General features: G+C 55.3%; 1 protein-coding gene across 7 annotated transcripts in view; it reads left to right on the forward strand.

Moving 5' to 3' along the window:
* Positions 1-14217, forward strand: part of EVL (Enah/Vasp-like) — a 139893-nt gene that overhangs the window by 93204 nt on the left and 32472 nt on the right. For all 7 annotated transcript variants that reach the window (XM_070065396.1, XM_070065397.1, XM_051830861.2 and 4 more), the window contains one exon: positions 6443-6620. In XM_070065396.1, the coding sequence (XP_069921497.1) occupies positions 6443-6620 (178 nt within the window). The remainder of the gene's footprint in view (positions 1-6442; positions 6621-14217) is intronic.

Here is a 14217-nt window from a genome sequence, read left to right on the forward strand (position 1 = left end):
GGCCATGGCAGAGACCTGGATCGGAAGTGGAGCAGCCAGGACTCAAATCGGCACCCATATGGGGTACCAGCACTACAGGGAGTGGCTTTACCCACTACGCCACAACCCTGGCCCTGGTTAGGCTTCTTTAAAATCAAAAAGTTTTGGAGGCCAGCGTTGTGGCGTAGAAGGTAAAAGCTGCTGCCTTCAACCCCTGCATCCTATATGGGTGCTGGTTCAAGTCCTGGCTGCTCCACTTCTAATCCTGCTCCATGCTAATGGCCTGGGGAAAGCTGTGGTAGATGGCCCAAGTGTTTGGGCCCCTGCTGACCACATTGGGAGACCTGGATGAAGTTCCTGGCTGCTGGCTTCGGCCTAGCTCAGCCCTGGCCATTGCTATCACCTGGGGAGTAAACCAGCAGATGGAAGATTTGTCTGTCCCTCTCTCTATAACTGATTTTTAAATAAAGAAATAAATGTTTATTAAAAAATCAAAAAGTTTCTTCATTGAAAGAGGCCACGAAGGCAAGCTGCAGACTGAAAGCAGGTATTCTCAAGATGTACGTACTGGCAGAGCAAGGAGCTCACGTGAAGAGTATGTGCGGAATTCCTACAAATGAGTAAGAAAAGGACAGAACTTCTTTTTCAAATGGTCAGCAAAAGAAAGACTTGAATGGGTATTCACAAAAGAGGAAAACTAGCCAGTGTGTGCCGGACACTCAGCATCACCGCACACCCGGCACTCAGCTCACGGCACACCTGGCACTCAGCTCACTGCACACCCGGCACTCAGCTCACTGCACACCCGGCACTCAGCTCACTGCACACCTGACACTCAGCTCACCGCACACCCGGCACTCAGCTCACTGCACACCCGGCACTCAGCTCACGGCACACCCGGGACTCAGCTCACCGCACACCTGGCTCCCTGCATCACAGCACACTTGGCTCCCTGTATCACGGCACACTTGGCTCCCTGCATCACGGCACACCTGGTGGCTCCCTGCATCATGGCACACCTGGTGGCTCCCTGCATCACTGCACACCTGGTGGCTCCCTGCATCACTGCACACCTGCCTCCCTGCATCACGGCACACCTGGTGCCTCCCTGCATCACTGCCTGGGGAGCCGCACATGCGGACACAGCCAGGCAGCACCATGCACCCCAGGCCCCCTGAAGCTAAGGTGTGGGCAGCCCCATGGCCTGGAGCTGCTTGAGCTCTTGTAGCTTCTGATGGGAGTGTGAAGTGACGCCTCCTCTTGGGAAGCCATTTGATAGAACCTCCTAAAACTAAATCTGACATACGTACTGTAAAACCCACTCCTGGGTATGGACCCAAGAGGAATGAGTATTTACGTCCACTAAGACTCATGTACAAAAATATTCATTGTGTTTTATTCAGAATAACCAAAGGGGTAAAAACTACCCAAATGCCCACTAGCAAGGAAAATGGGGACGTTATTTGTGGCTGAAGAACCAAGTGCTCAGGACAGGCACTCGGCCTGCTGGTTAAGACATTAGTTAGAATGCTGGTGTCCCACATCAGAGTGCCTGGTTCAAAGCCTGGCTCTGACTTCTGACTCCAGCTCGCTGCTTTGACTGATCCGGGGAAGCAGCAGACGATGGCTGAAGTCGTTGGATTCCTGCCACTCATGTGGGAGAAGTGGATGGGTTCCCAGCTTCCAACTTCGGCCCCAGCCAGAGGCTGCGGCAGGCGTTTGGGGAGTGAACCCCCAGATAAGAGCTTTATCTGTCTGTCTGCCACTCAAACAAGTTTTTTAGTGGAATGCTCCCTAGCAATCAAACTCAAATGCCGATGCATGCAGTATCACGGATGAATCTCATAAACACTGTGCTGAGTGAGCTCAAACAGGACTACAGTACGTAGCACAGGGGTCCGTTTCTGTGCCGCTCAGGATCAGGCAGAAGTGCCTGGCAGCAACAGAAGTAAGAATCGCGTCTCCTGCGGGCCGTGTGGGGTGACGCGTGTTGAATGAAGCTGCCATGCCCACAGGTGGACTCAGCCCTGAAAGTGTCCAGTGGGGTCCTCTGACTCGTGAGCAGAGTAAACAAAGCAAGGGGACCCCTAGGTGAGTGCTGGGGTCTCTCTGGCGGCTGATGAACACTGGGCACCTCTGGCAGACGGTCAAGCGACATGTCGGCTCTGTGTCGTCGGCACAGACTATCCAGAGTGCACAGACTTGGAGTCTCCCTTTTCAGAAGCTGATTTTTTTCAGTGTCCACGTCTAGCAGGCCGTTGTACTTGGAGGAATCGATCCTGTAAAATACATCTTCCCAGTGGACAGGAGACAGACACAAAGGCTCTTACAATGATTTCCAGAAAGGGAGTAACTTTCAGCAATAAAGAGCAAACTGAAGGCACACCCAGCAGCGTGGATGCATTTCAGAAGGCGTGATGTGGGGTGGGGTTTGGCCTAGCCGGTACCACACTGGTGAAGCAGCCCGTGTCCTCCATCGGGGTGCCTGGGCTCAAAACCTGACGCCAGCGTCCTGCTAATGCTCATCCGGGAGGCGCAGGGAAGGCTCAGACCGGCGAGTTTCTGCCACCATGCAGAAGACCTGGACTGAGTTCCTGGCCCATGGCGTCAGCCTTGCCCAGCCCCAACCACTGCAGGCATTTGGGGAGTGAACCAGTGGATAAAGCTGTCAGGAAAGAAGAGACAGAGTATGAAGCCGAAGCCAGACCAGGGGTGTTCAGAAGAATAAAGCCTGGAGGGGCTCACGCCCAGGTGAACGCACGGCCGAGAGTTGCCAGCGAGCGCATGGCAGAGAGCACCTTCCCCTACAGACTAGCGGTTTATACAGTGCAAGGTGGCAGGAAGGAGCCGGGGCCTGAGCTAAAGCGGGGCTCGTTCTAAAGGTCCTGCAGACCACAGTGTGAGCTGGGGGGAGAGCTCAGGCTGATGGCTGGACCCCTCAGGTAGTGGTGTGTCCAGCAGTCCAGGCGGGGTGGGGCTGTGTTAGCCGGGCAGCGAAATAGGGGCCTGCTTGCTGTATGTAGGCGAGAAGTCTATATGCATCTAAGGCTTTTTGTCTTTGCTCCATCAGAAGCACTGTCTGTCTCTCTAACCTCTCATAGAAATAGAAATTAAAAAAAAAAAAGTCTAGGACGCCAGATTCTGTCCCAGTTGCTCCTCTTCCAGTCCAGGTCTCTGCTATGGCCCGGGAAGGCAATGGAGGATGGCCCAAGTGCTTGGGCCCTGCACCCGCATGGGAGACGGGGGGACGGGGGGGGGGGCTGGCTCCTGGTTTCGGATCGGTGCAGTGCGCCGGCCGTGGCGTCCATTTTAGGGGGTGAACTAACGGAAGGAAGAGCTTTCTCTCTGTCTCTCTCTCTCTCTCACTAACTCTGCCTGTCAAAAATAAATAAATAAATAATACAAAAATTAAACTCTAAACATCTCCACAAGGTGTCAGCACAGTGTTATTTCCTGTTTGTCTTCATTTTGTGTATGAGGCAATTGATATGAGTAACCTGTCCAAGGTTATTGAACTGGGAATAATGAAGTCGGAACTGTAATCCAGAACTCTGACTCCAACACTGCTTGTCCCCTGTCCCTAATACCGCAGTCGTCCGCAGAGCAGTCTCAGACCGTTAGGTGCCGATACTGTTCTGGGGGCAGAGGGCACAGCTGGGGCAGGCCGCCAGAGACCGGAGTGGGTGTGCCCTGGGAGAGGCACCATGCCTCTCCCCGTCTAACATCCTAAAGCTTCCTGCCATCAGAACTGGCCCGTGAAGCTCCAGAGGTTAGAGCTAAGGCTGGCTGGGGTGTGGGAGAAAGGATGCCACTCATCTCACTGGCAAGGAAAAGCAGCACCCAGTCGCTGGCCCCACTAACTCCCTGGGTCTCCCTGGGCAGGGTCCCGGCCATACAGAGAGCAGTGAGATACAGGAGCCCCGGGTTCCTTTGCATCTCCTCCAGCAACTCTGCGGGCCAGCTCTTCGCTGTGTTCCAGGGACATTCTCACGTTCCCCACCCCATCCTCCTCTGAGGACGTAGCCAACGTCTACATTCCAGGACATCCCCTCAAATTCCCGGAGACAGCTGTCGAGATACACCAGAGTCTTTTGTCTTACTGTGGTTGCTCTCAGCCACTCCTGATAGAAGGTGGTCTCTGGCCTTCCGCTTAAAGCTTTTCCCTCTGGCTTGCTCCACTGGTCGTGTCCACTGAAAGTGACCCAGAGCTGGTGACGCCAGGAGGGGCATGTGCCACCATTACAGCGTCTCCAGTCTCAAGGGCTGCTTTAGCCACTGTCACTTGGCTAGTGCTTAGCGTGTACAAACTCCACAAAACCTCCAGCTCTGTCTCTGACGACCTGGGACTAAGCCTAACCCTCCCCAGCTCAGGTCTTTGCATTTAGCTGTGCACACCTGTGAGTCTGTATTCCTAGTAGCAAGAGCAAAACAGAGAACGCCCAGGAGCCTGGGTGCGGACGTGGGCTGCAGTGCCCATCTGTCGGTGTGTCGCCATAAGGCTGTGAGACGATGGCTGGCTCCCTCTCGCCCAGCCAGACGGGGGCCGTCCCCCTGCCTGCCTTTATCCAGCACACAGCGTGTGGAGCACGAAAGGAGCAGTGAGTCCGGGTGCCCATCTCCGTGCCCGGCTGGCCACGTCTCTGTCCGTATCTCTTTCCTGAACCCACTCTGCTGAAGGGCGTGCTGTACAGTTATCCCCAGCCTCGGAGCCCAGGAGCCTCGGGGCAGACGAGACTGAGAAAGACCTTTTCCTGCCACACCCTGCCAGCTGTCTGCCCGGCCTCGTCCGCGCCACTGTGTGCTTCCGCTGATAGGGCCCTAGGCCACCAGTAATGCCTCCTGACAACTGCTGCTGGAAGCTCGAAGCTGGATTAGCTACCCTCACGTCTCACTGAACGCTGCTGTGAGATGCTTAGCCATTGCCACATCATGTTCTTTATCCACTTTGCAGGCAGGAAAGCTGACAACTACTGAGTCTGTGGTTGGAACACAAGGCCCAGAGCTAGGTTAGGGAAGCAGGATGAGGCTCCAGCCCTCAGCGTCTTCCCCAGGCCTCCACTGCCTCCCTGGGGCACCACTTACAAGGAGGGCCTGCAGCGCTCAGAATTCTCTTCAGGGGCTGAAGTTGTGGTACAGTGGGTTAGGCTGCTGCTTGAGATGCTGCATTCCATACTGGCGCCTGGCTGTCGGACTTTTGGGGAGTGAACCAACAACGGAAGATCTCTCTCTCTTTCTCTGTCTCTCTTTCACTCTGCCTTTCAAGTAAATAAATCCTTTCTTGGAAAAAAAAAAAAAGGCAACATGGAAGACATCTCTTATAAACGCCTAGTGGCCAGACCTACCTGGTGTCGAATCCCGGATGGCTTCAGAGCCCTGCACCCACAGCTCTGCCCTGTGAGTCCCGCACCCACAGCCTGGCCCGGCCTTGTCTTCTCTGTGACTTTCCCTGCCAGGCCAATAATGCTGTATATTTGTTTTGGGGTTGTTTTTTTTTAAGATTTAATTATTTATTTGAAAGTCAGAGTTACACAGAGAGAGGAGAGGCAGAAAGAGAGAGGTCTTCCATCTGTTGGTTCACTCCCTATTTGGCCACAACAGCCGGAGCTGCGCCAATCCAAAGCCAGGAGCCAGGAGCTTCTTCTGGGTCTCCCATGCGGGAGCAGGGGCCCAAGGACTTGGGCTATCCTCTACTGTTTTCCCAGGCCATAGCAGAGAGCTGGATGGGAAGTGGAACACCCAGGACTCGAACTGGCACCCATATGGGATGCCAGTGCTTCAGGCCAGGGCATTAACCTGCTGCACCACAGCGCCAGCCCCAATAATGCTATATATTTGTGTGACACACTAACTTGTCCAAGTTACCCTTTTAACATTTATTAATGAATCCTAAGTGTCAGCCACCATGCACAGGGCTGTGGGAAGCATGACTGTGGATTAGGGAGTTATGAATATGAATTAGGGTGCATGGATATGGAGTAGGTTCATGAATATGAATTGGGTACATGGATATGAATTAGGGGACATGGATATGAAATAGGGGCATGAATATGAATTAGGGGGTTCTTTACAGCGTGAGGTTGGTTGAGCGGAGCCTCTCGCCCCTGTATCATAACTGGAGAAGCAGAGCCCCACGGAGGGCAGTGACCTCCTTGAGTCACATGGCTACGAGGCAGGGCCAGGACCACACCAGGGAACCTGACTCCCGGCTCAGGCTTTCTCACCAGCGGCTACGCAGCATGATCTGTTAGCCGAGGCTCTGGGTTTTTCACACCCTCCCCTCGCTGTGCCGTTGATCAGGGTCTGGAAACTTCCCTGACCAAGCCTTCCCCTCCCTCCCTCAGACCCCAGCCCCCAGTTCTGTCCTCCAGGGCACACAGCGTCCTGGCCTCATCATGCCCCTTGCCAGCTCACTTGCCTTCTCCCTTCTACTTATTTACGCGTGTTTCTCTCTTTTCCCCTCCAGGTTGTGATCAATTATTCAATCGTGAAAGGGCTGAAGTACAATCAGGCAACGCCAACCTTCCACCAGTGGCGAGATGCCCGCCAGGTCTATGGCTTAAACTTCGCAAGTAAGGAAGAGGCGACCACCTTCTCCAACGCCATGCTGTTCGCCCTGAACGTCATGAACTCCCAGGAAGGAGGTGAGCAGGTTGCTCTGGGGTCTGGGGCCCACAGCGGCTCGTGCTCTGCCCTGCTCTGCTCAGCCAGCCCCGGCCTCCGGGTGCCCCGCTCCGCCACGCCATGGAGCTGACTGCACGTGGGCTCTCAGAGAAACCTGCCGCCTGCTCTGGATTTCGAGGCGGATTAGCAGCTGGAAGGAGGAGGGAGGAGTTGTGGGGTCCAGTCTGTTCCGTGGGCTCTGCAGCTCTGTGTCCAGTCGTTTTGCATGTGCCCCCCCCCACTCCCGTGGTCTGCATGTTTGGCAGAGACAGGGTAGAGCAATCAGACGTTTATCTTGGAATTCCCGTGTTTGACAGACATTTGGTAAGCACTTGCTGAGAGTGAGAGACTGGCTGGGGGAGAAGATGAGAGATGAGTAGTCCCTCCTGTCTGGGGCAAGCGCTCTAACAAAAGCACACGCAGGTACTCAGGGAACAGGCACAGGAAGTGACAGGGAGACTTCTCGGCAGGTGCCCTGGAGCAGGGGCTCTGCAGGTGAGGCATTGGCGTGGGGGTACTCCCAGGCAGAAGGAGCAGCCCTGGGCAGGGGGAGGGCGAGGGAGGGCAGGGGAGGGCTCAGGTGGGCTGGGAAGAGTACAGAGCAGTGTCTCTGGTACCTGGGGTCAAATAGCAAAGAGACCAGAAAGGAAATCGGAGGTGGACGGGGGGAGCTTTGCTGAGTTGAAAGGCCCTAAATGCCTGGAAAATTCAGGGTGGTGGTGTCTCGTGGTGAGGGCCATGGTGGGGAGAGGGGCTAGCACGGCAGTTAAAGCAAAGAAGCAAAAACACATGTGGCTTTACTGGAAATTCACGGAGAGCTTGTCCTGATGGCCTCGGACAGGGTCCTGCAGTTGGCGAGGGCCTTACTAGGGCACAGCATGGTAGTTGGGAACCGGACTTGGAGTCCTACTGCTCAGTTTCAGCGCTGGTTCTGCTGCAGTCTAGCTGAGGAAGCCTTGAGCAAGTTGTTTAAATTTTCTGTGCCTCAGCTTTCTAATCTATAACACGGGGACATGCAGGGTTGTCGTTCCACTTAACTGGGCTGGAGTATCAGATGTTGAGCAGGCTGTCTGTGGTCACTCAGTATCAGTATCTGCAGGCATCGTCCCTGCTGCTGCTGTCAGAACTGAGGGAAAGGGGAGAGGTGGTGCTCAGGGCCGGGGGCGGGCGGGGGTGGGGGGCATGGTGTGTGGGTTTTCTGCCTGGGACTTGCATGGTAAGGACACGTCCCAGGTGCAGCAGTGTTGAGTGGCGGCCACCTAGGACCTACGCAACACAGATGTGCATGTCCCTGGAGCTTTGTTCCACCCAAGAGCCTTGAGCTGGGCCGTGAGCGAGCTGCACTGGTGCATCAGATCCGGACTTAGCCAGACGTCCCCAGGCTGTGGAGCTGGGCTCCAGTCTGTGTGTGCATTTGGATGCATTGAGGGGCAATGAATGGGTTTCATATAGCCAGGTGCCTGGTTCTTTCAAATAAGTGCTTAAATGGATTAAGAACTACTAGCCGTTTCACTGAATCCACCATGAAAGAGCAGGTAAGTCAGTTAGCCCAGCCCTCAATTTCAGATAAGAAAGCTAAGCCCTGTGGGGAGGAAGTAACTCACTGGATCCCCGTGCATGCATGTGTGTCTGTGTTGGGGCGGGCTGGGAGCCACCAGCCGGCTATAGTGTGTGGACGTGGCGTGGACGTGGCGTGAACGTGAGCACAGCCGTCGCCTGTGCTGGTTCCGGTGGCAGTCGCTGCCTTTGCGTGGATGGAGATCCTGGACAGACTGAGGGTTAAACTTTTTTTTTTAAGTTAGAAGTGGCAGGTTTTTTTTTTTTTTTTTTTTTTAAGATTTATTTATTTATTTGAAAGAGTCACACAGAGAGAGAAGGAGAGACAGAGAGAGAGAGGTCTTCCATCTGCTGGTTCGCTCCCCAGTTGGCCGCAACGGCCGGAGCTGCACTGATCTGAAGCCAGGATTCCGGAGCACCTTGGGCTGCAGAGGCCCAAGGACTTGGGCCATCTTCTACTGCTTTCCCAGGCCATAGCAGAGAGCTGGATCAGAAGTAGAGCAGCCGGGACTGGAAGTGACACCCATATGCAATGCTAGTACTGCAGGCACCGGCTTTACCCGTTACGCCACAGCACCGGCTCTGGAAAAGTTTTTTTGTGTGTTTTTTTAAATTGTTATTTATTTGAGAGGCAGAGAGAAAGAGAAAGCTCCCACCCTCTAGTGTACTCCCCAGCTTCCCACAATTGGCAGAACTGGAGCCGGGAACTCCATCCAGGTCTCCCACGTGAGTGGCGGAGACCCCTGTGCCTAAGCCATCACCTGCTGCCTCCTGGGGTACACGTTAGCAAGAAGCTGGAATCAGAAACAGAGCTGGGGACAGGGTTGTGACAAGTGGATCAAGCTGCCACCTGTGACGCCAGCATCCCATATCACATTTGAGTCCTAACTTCTGTGCTTCTCATCTGGCCTCCTGTTGATGTGTCCAGGAAGACAGCAGATAATGGCCCAAGGACATGTGAGAGACCAGGATTGAGTTCCTGGCTCCTGGCTTCAATCTGGCCCAGCCCTGAACTGCTGTGGCCATTTGGGGATGGGAGATCTCTAGAAGGTAATTCATTTCTCTCCCCCCCCCCCACAGACACACACACACACACACACCTTTCAAATAAATTTTAAAAAATAAAGTCTTTGAAACACACAGAGCCAGGGCTTGAATCAGGCACTCCAATATGGAAGTGTGTTCCCCAAGCAGGGTCTTCACTGCTGTGCCAAGTGCTCACCCCAGGATTAAAATTGTAATTCAGCTCAGTGTAAACCCATGGATGCCACGTGTCTGTCGGTGAGTTTCTCCATCTGCGTGTCTCCTCCAGTCCCCACCGCCAGACAGAGACGAAAGCGTCCCTACCCTGGAGGGCAGCTGTGAGGTCCACTTCCTGTGGCAGGGTCATTTTGATGGCTTGTGGACTTTGCATGAGTGAGATTGTGCAGTGTGTGTCTGCCTTCCACTGGCTCCTCCCCGCTCCATAGTCAGTTCCTGGTGGCCACGTGACCGCCACAGCTGCTCTGCCTTCCGCCCGCACCTCCGTCGGGGCTGACCCTGTTGCACCTGTCTGTCTACAGCTACTGCTGGAGGCCCTTTGCTGCCACTGTAAGGAATCCCATCCCCCCTCACTGGGTGCTGGGGGAAAAAAGGTATCTATCTGGAGGCAGCTAGGTGTCATGTTCAAGTCTTTGCTCTGCCACCTGCACGGCTTTGGGAAATAAATGCTATTTCTTAGGTTTGTTGTGAAGATCAGATTTGAAATGCTTACAATGCACAGGGTGTGTATTGCGTGGAATGACAGGGTTCAAAGAACCTCGGTTCTTACTCTTCTGCTCTCGTTCAGTGTGGTTAGCTTGTCTAAGCTTCACTTTCCTTGCTCATCAAACAGGGTCTTAAGTCTCACTTCACTAAGTTATGGAGAGGATTTGTGGGCCCAGAGTGGTGCCTGGCATCTCGAGACACCCAGCCAACCCTGCTTCCTTGCCTGGCTCCTGTCTTGTCCTGGGGAGGTGTCTGGGGTCCCTAGGATCCTGGGGTCCTTCCTAGCATCTCCCTACCTCTCCCTGCTGTGAGTGAGCAGACGCTGGCATGGGCTGCTGCAGGATCTTCCAGGCCTGATAGACAGAAGATACTTAGATACCAAACCTGAAAGCAAACTTTCCCCACACTTAGCACTGGGCAGTGTCCTGCCAAACCCTGCTCTTAGCCGCTGATTCCCAGCTAGTGTCCCCACTCTAGGCAGGAAGCTGAGGCTCACAGTGGGGCCTGGCCCTACCATGCAACTCCACAGCTGCAGAACCAGTTGAACCCACACCCAGAACTCACCCACTCACTCACGCAGTAGGTGTTGTCCGCGTGCTGAAGACAGGCAAGGGCCGTCTTCTGGGTCTGTTCTTTTGTCTCTTCCTGTTGAGCCAGGATTCTTCGCGTTACTCTAGAGGAAGAAGGGGTGCCTGGAGCAATGGGGCTGCCCACATCTGCCTGGGAGCTGCTCAGGCTCCTGCCCCCCGAGAGGGCTGTTTTTGACTTGGTACCCACAGAACCTGGCTCTTGCAGCCTCTGGCTTTATGTACTCGTCTTCAACTTCAGGCTCAACCTGGGGACACTGAAGAGAATTGAGCAGCCACAAAACCCATCAATAAACTAATAGCCATGGACCTGGTGCTTTCAGCTCCCCAGTGGAGGAAAGGAGTGCAGTAATCCTGGGGTTAGAACCAGACCCTGAGAGGGGGCTGCCCGGCTTCTGGTCTGAAGTCCAGGCCTTTTGCTGTGGCTCTGCACTGCCACCGCAGGCCAGACAACAAGGCCAACTGCTTCCCGCAGCCCCCAGCAGTCATCTCCCTTCTGAGTCCAGGGCCTTCGGTGGGGCACTGAGCATGGCTCCTGGCTGGGTTCCAGCCCTCCTAGGAGGATGAATGAGAACAAAGGCCTGGGGTCGCTGCTGGTGTGCATGGGCGCTGACTGTCGAACCTCAGATTGGCCGACAGCTCCCGCAAGCCCCCTCTGGACTCCTTCCCCCTACGTCTGCAGTGGGAGCGTGGGGCCGGCCATCAGGCTGGTGTCCGCCAGCACCCTTGCAGGCTCACTTCCCCTCCAGCCTGCAGTAAATTCTCCTCTCGGTGTCGCCCGAGGCCGAGGAGCCTTCTCACCGCGCAGCTTCTGGGTGCCGCCATCCGCGACAGCACTTCTCTGGGCCTGTTTGCCCTGCTTTGAAAGGGGGACATGGATGTGGCCTACACCTGTGCAGGTTCTAGCTCTGATGGCTGTGGCTTTACCGGTAGTCTCCACACTGAGTGAACACTGTCCACCCCTGGAGACACCTTCACTGTGGCCAGGCCCAGGCCCCTGGAGAACCTGGGACAGAGAGTGCCCTTTACTTTCTTTCTTTCTTTTTAAGATTTATTTATTTATTTTAAAGGCAGAGTTACAGAGGGAAAGGAGGCAGAGAGAGAGAGGTCTTCATCCGCTGGTTCACGCCCCAACTGGCTGCAATGGCCGGAGCTGAGCCAATCCAAAGCCAGGAGCCAGGAGCTTCTTCAGGTCTCCCACGTGGGTGCAGGGGCCCAAGCACTTGGGGCATCTTCCACTGCTTTCCCAGGCCACAGCAGAGAGCTGGATCAGAAGTGGAGCAGCCGAGACTCGAACTAGCACCCATATGGGATGCTGGCTCTGCAGGTGGCAGCTTTTCCTGCTACACCACAGCGCCGGCCCTGACCTTTACTTTCCAAAGGACCTTGACACGTCAAAGGCGCAACATGAACCCATCCTTCACATAAGTAACATGTGTGTATTATTGACATAGAAAACACAGATAAGGAAAATTGCCTGTAACCCTGCAACCAGGGTAACAGCTGCTGGCACTTCCAGACCGCATCCCTGCATGAGTGAGTAGCTGTTTCCCCCAACAGTCTCTGTGTGCTGCCCCACAAGCTGCCGTGACAGAGCTTGTACAATCTGTGGAGCAGCTGATGGGGGCACCTTTTGTTGTAATGATTGGCCCAAGTCCTAAGGGCTTGCTTGGACTCCCCAGAGTGACAAGAGTGGCTTTTTGTAAGTCGAGGCCATGCCTGGTGGCTGGAAGTGCCTAGATAGCGGGGTGGGTGGGGTTAGGAGGGGGCTGCTTGCCAATGTGATTGGTATGATTAGCAGGTTAGAACTCTTGACCTTGGGGAGGGGAGAAGGGCTGGGGATTGAGCCAGTCACCATTGGCCAGCGACTCCATGGTGCCCACCTGATGGAACCTCTGTAGAAAAACCTAAAGGGAAGGGGTCAGAGAGTATCCGGGTCAGAGCCCACACCCAGCGGCAACCCTGTCAGTCGGAGGCCTCGCCCCATGTGCTGCCTCCCTCGTAAAGAGCGTCCCCCTGAACCGTGGGGGCAGCCTTGCAGCAAACTATCCCACCCGATTGCAGACAAGTCAGACAGACGCGTGGGGGGCCCAAGGGCCCCCTTGTTGTGACTGGTATCTGCAGCCTGTGGGGTTTGCACAAACACGAGTGATCAGTGTCGGGACACCCAGTAGACTGGGCGTGCAGGCCCACAGTGCAGGGGGTAGAGGGCAGCTTCCTGCTTTCCTCCTCGGGTGCCTGCGTGTGAATGTCTGCCCCATGTGTGCGGGCCCTCCCCAGGGAGCTCCGCCAGGCACCGTGAGAGCAGCAGCTCTCTGCCGCTAAGCACGCGGGCCACTCCCCTCTCCGCCATCACACGCGTGGGCAGAGGCAATTTGTATGTGTCTGTGTGTGCACTTTGCATTCAATCTTGGCACACTTGCCAGTGCTCTCTGCCGTACATTTCTGAGTCAAACAGGATCATCCACTGGTACTGGTATGGCTTGGGTATCTCTTGCCAAGCCCTCCCACAGTGAAAGTCCCCGTTCACCCTGGGTCCAGTGACAGTTGCCCCAGAGACACTGGTGTCCCCGCTGTCCGAGCAGACACTCTGAGGAGGGAGAGCTCTCTGGTCGGCATCCGTCTACTGCAGAGGGTGAACAGTCCTCATGCACTCACCGGCCGTGTCTGGACTTGCTGCGGCGGCTCTGATTTGTGCAGTGCAGCCCATCTGTGGGATTTCCCACCCCCCAGCTGTGCACTTCCCTAACAAGCAGAGGGTCTTGCATTTCCTAGGGCAGCAGTCGAGCCCTGTGTGGTACCTTCCAGGCCTGCGATAGAGAACACACACACTGACGGGCCGTGAAGCAGCAGCATCTACACCATCTGCTGCTGGGAGGCAGGGTCTACACTGTCTGCGCTGCTGTGATCCCTGCTTGTCTGCAGAGGACTGAAGAAAGCACTTCCTCCCCCCGTCCCCGGGAGTTGCTTCTTGGTTAAAGGCCCGGGTCCTCCCGGAAGCACTAGAGGGTGGGCTGGGAGCCGCTGCCCCACTGCTCGCCCTCAAGGGCAGTTCTGCCCGCAGCGTTTCTCTGCCGCCCCTGGCTCTGGCGCCTACGTCCTCATGACTCCAACCTGAAGAAGTGGACAGGCAGCCCTCTGTCAGCTGCTCTGTGCGCACACCGGCAGTTGGCTGCCTCTGCGGATTTATTTTCCCTTGAATAAATTGGTTTTGGCTGTGAAAAAAAAAAGAACTGGCCAGGAGCCAGAGAGGCAGGAGTCTGCAAGGTTTGAGAAGTTGTCGTTTCAGATTATCCCAGAGATCTTTTCTAAAAAGAGGAAGGATTCCAGAAGTGACAGGATGAGTACAAGGAGCCTTCGGATGAGCTTTGTGGTTTCCCAGGGATGTACGGGCAGTGGGATGAGAGCGGGAAAGGCCGGTGCCCTGGGTTTGGACACCAGCTGCCCACTTGCCCTGCCCCCCACTGTTCTGGTCATCTCTGCTCCTCCTTGGCCTCCCCTGACACCTGGTTTCTACCTCTGTTCACCACTTCCTCTCAGTGGGGAGTCCCACACTCTGTGGGAAGACCTCTGTGCCCCCTGCCCTGCCCCAGGCCAGGGTGAGCCCCCTTCCCCACGCTTACTCTGCCCCCATCTGCGTTCCCTACCTCATAGTGCTAGGGTCTGGTTGCCACTCCACTTCCCCCAA

The sequence above is a fragment of the Oryctolagus cuniculus genome, chromosome 20 (assembly GCF_964237555.1).
Source record: "Oryctolagus cuniculus chromosome 20, mOryCun1.1, whole genome shotgun sequence".
Lineage (NCBI taxonomy): Eukaryota > Metazoa > Chordata > Mammalia > Lagomorpha > Leporidae > Oryctolagus > Oryctolagus cuniculus.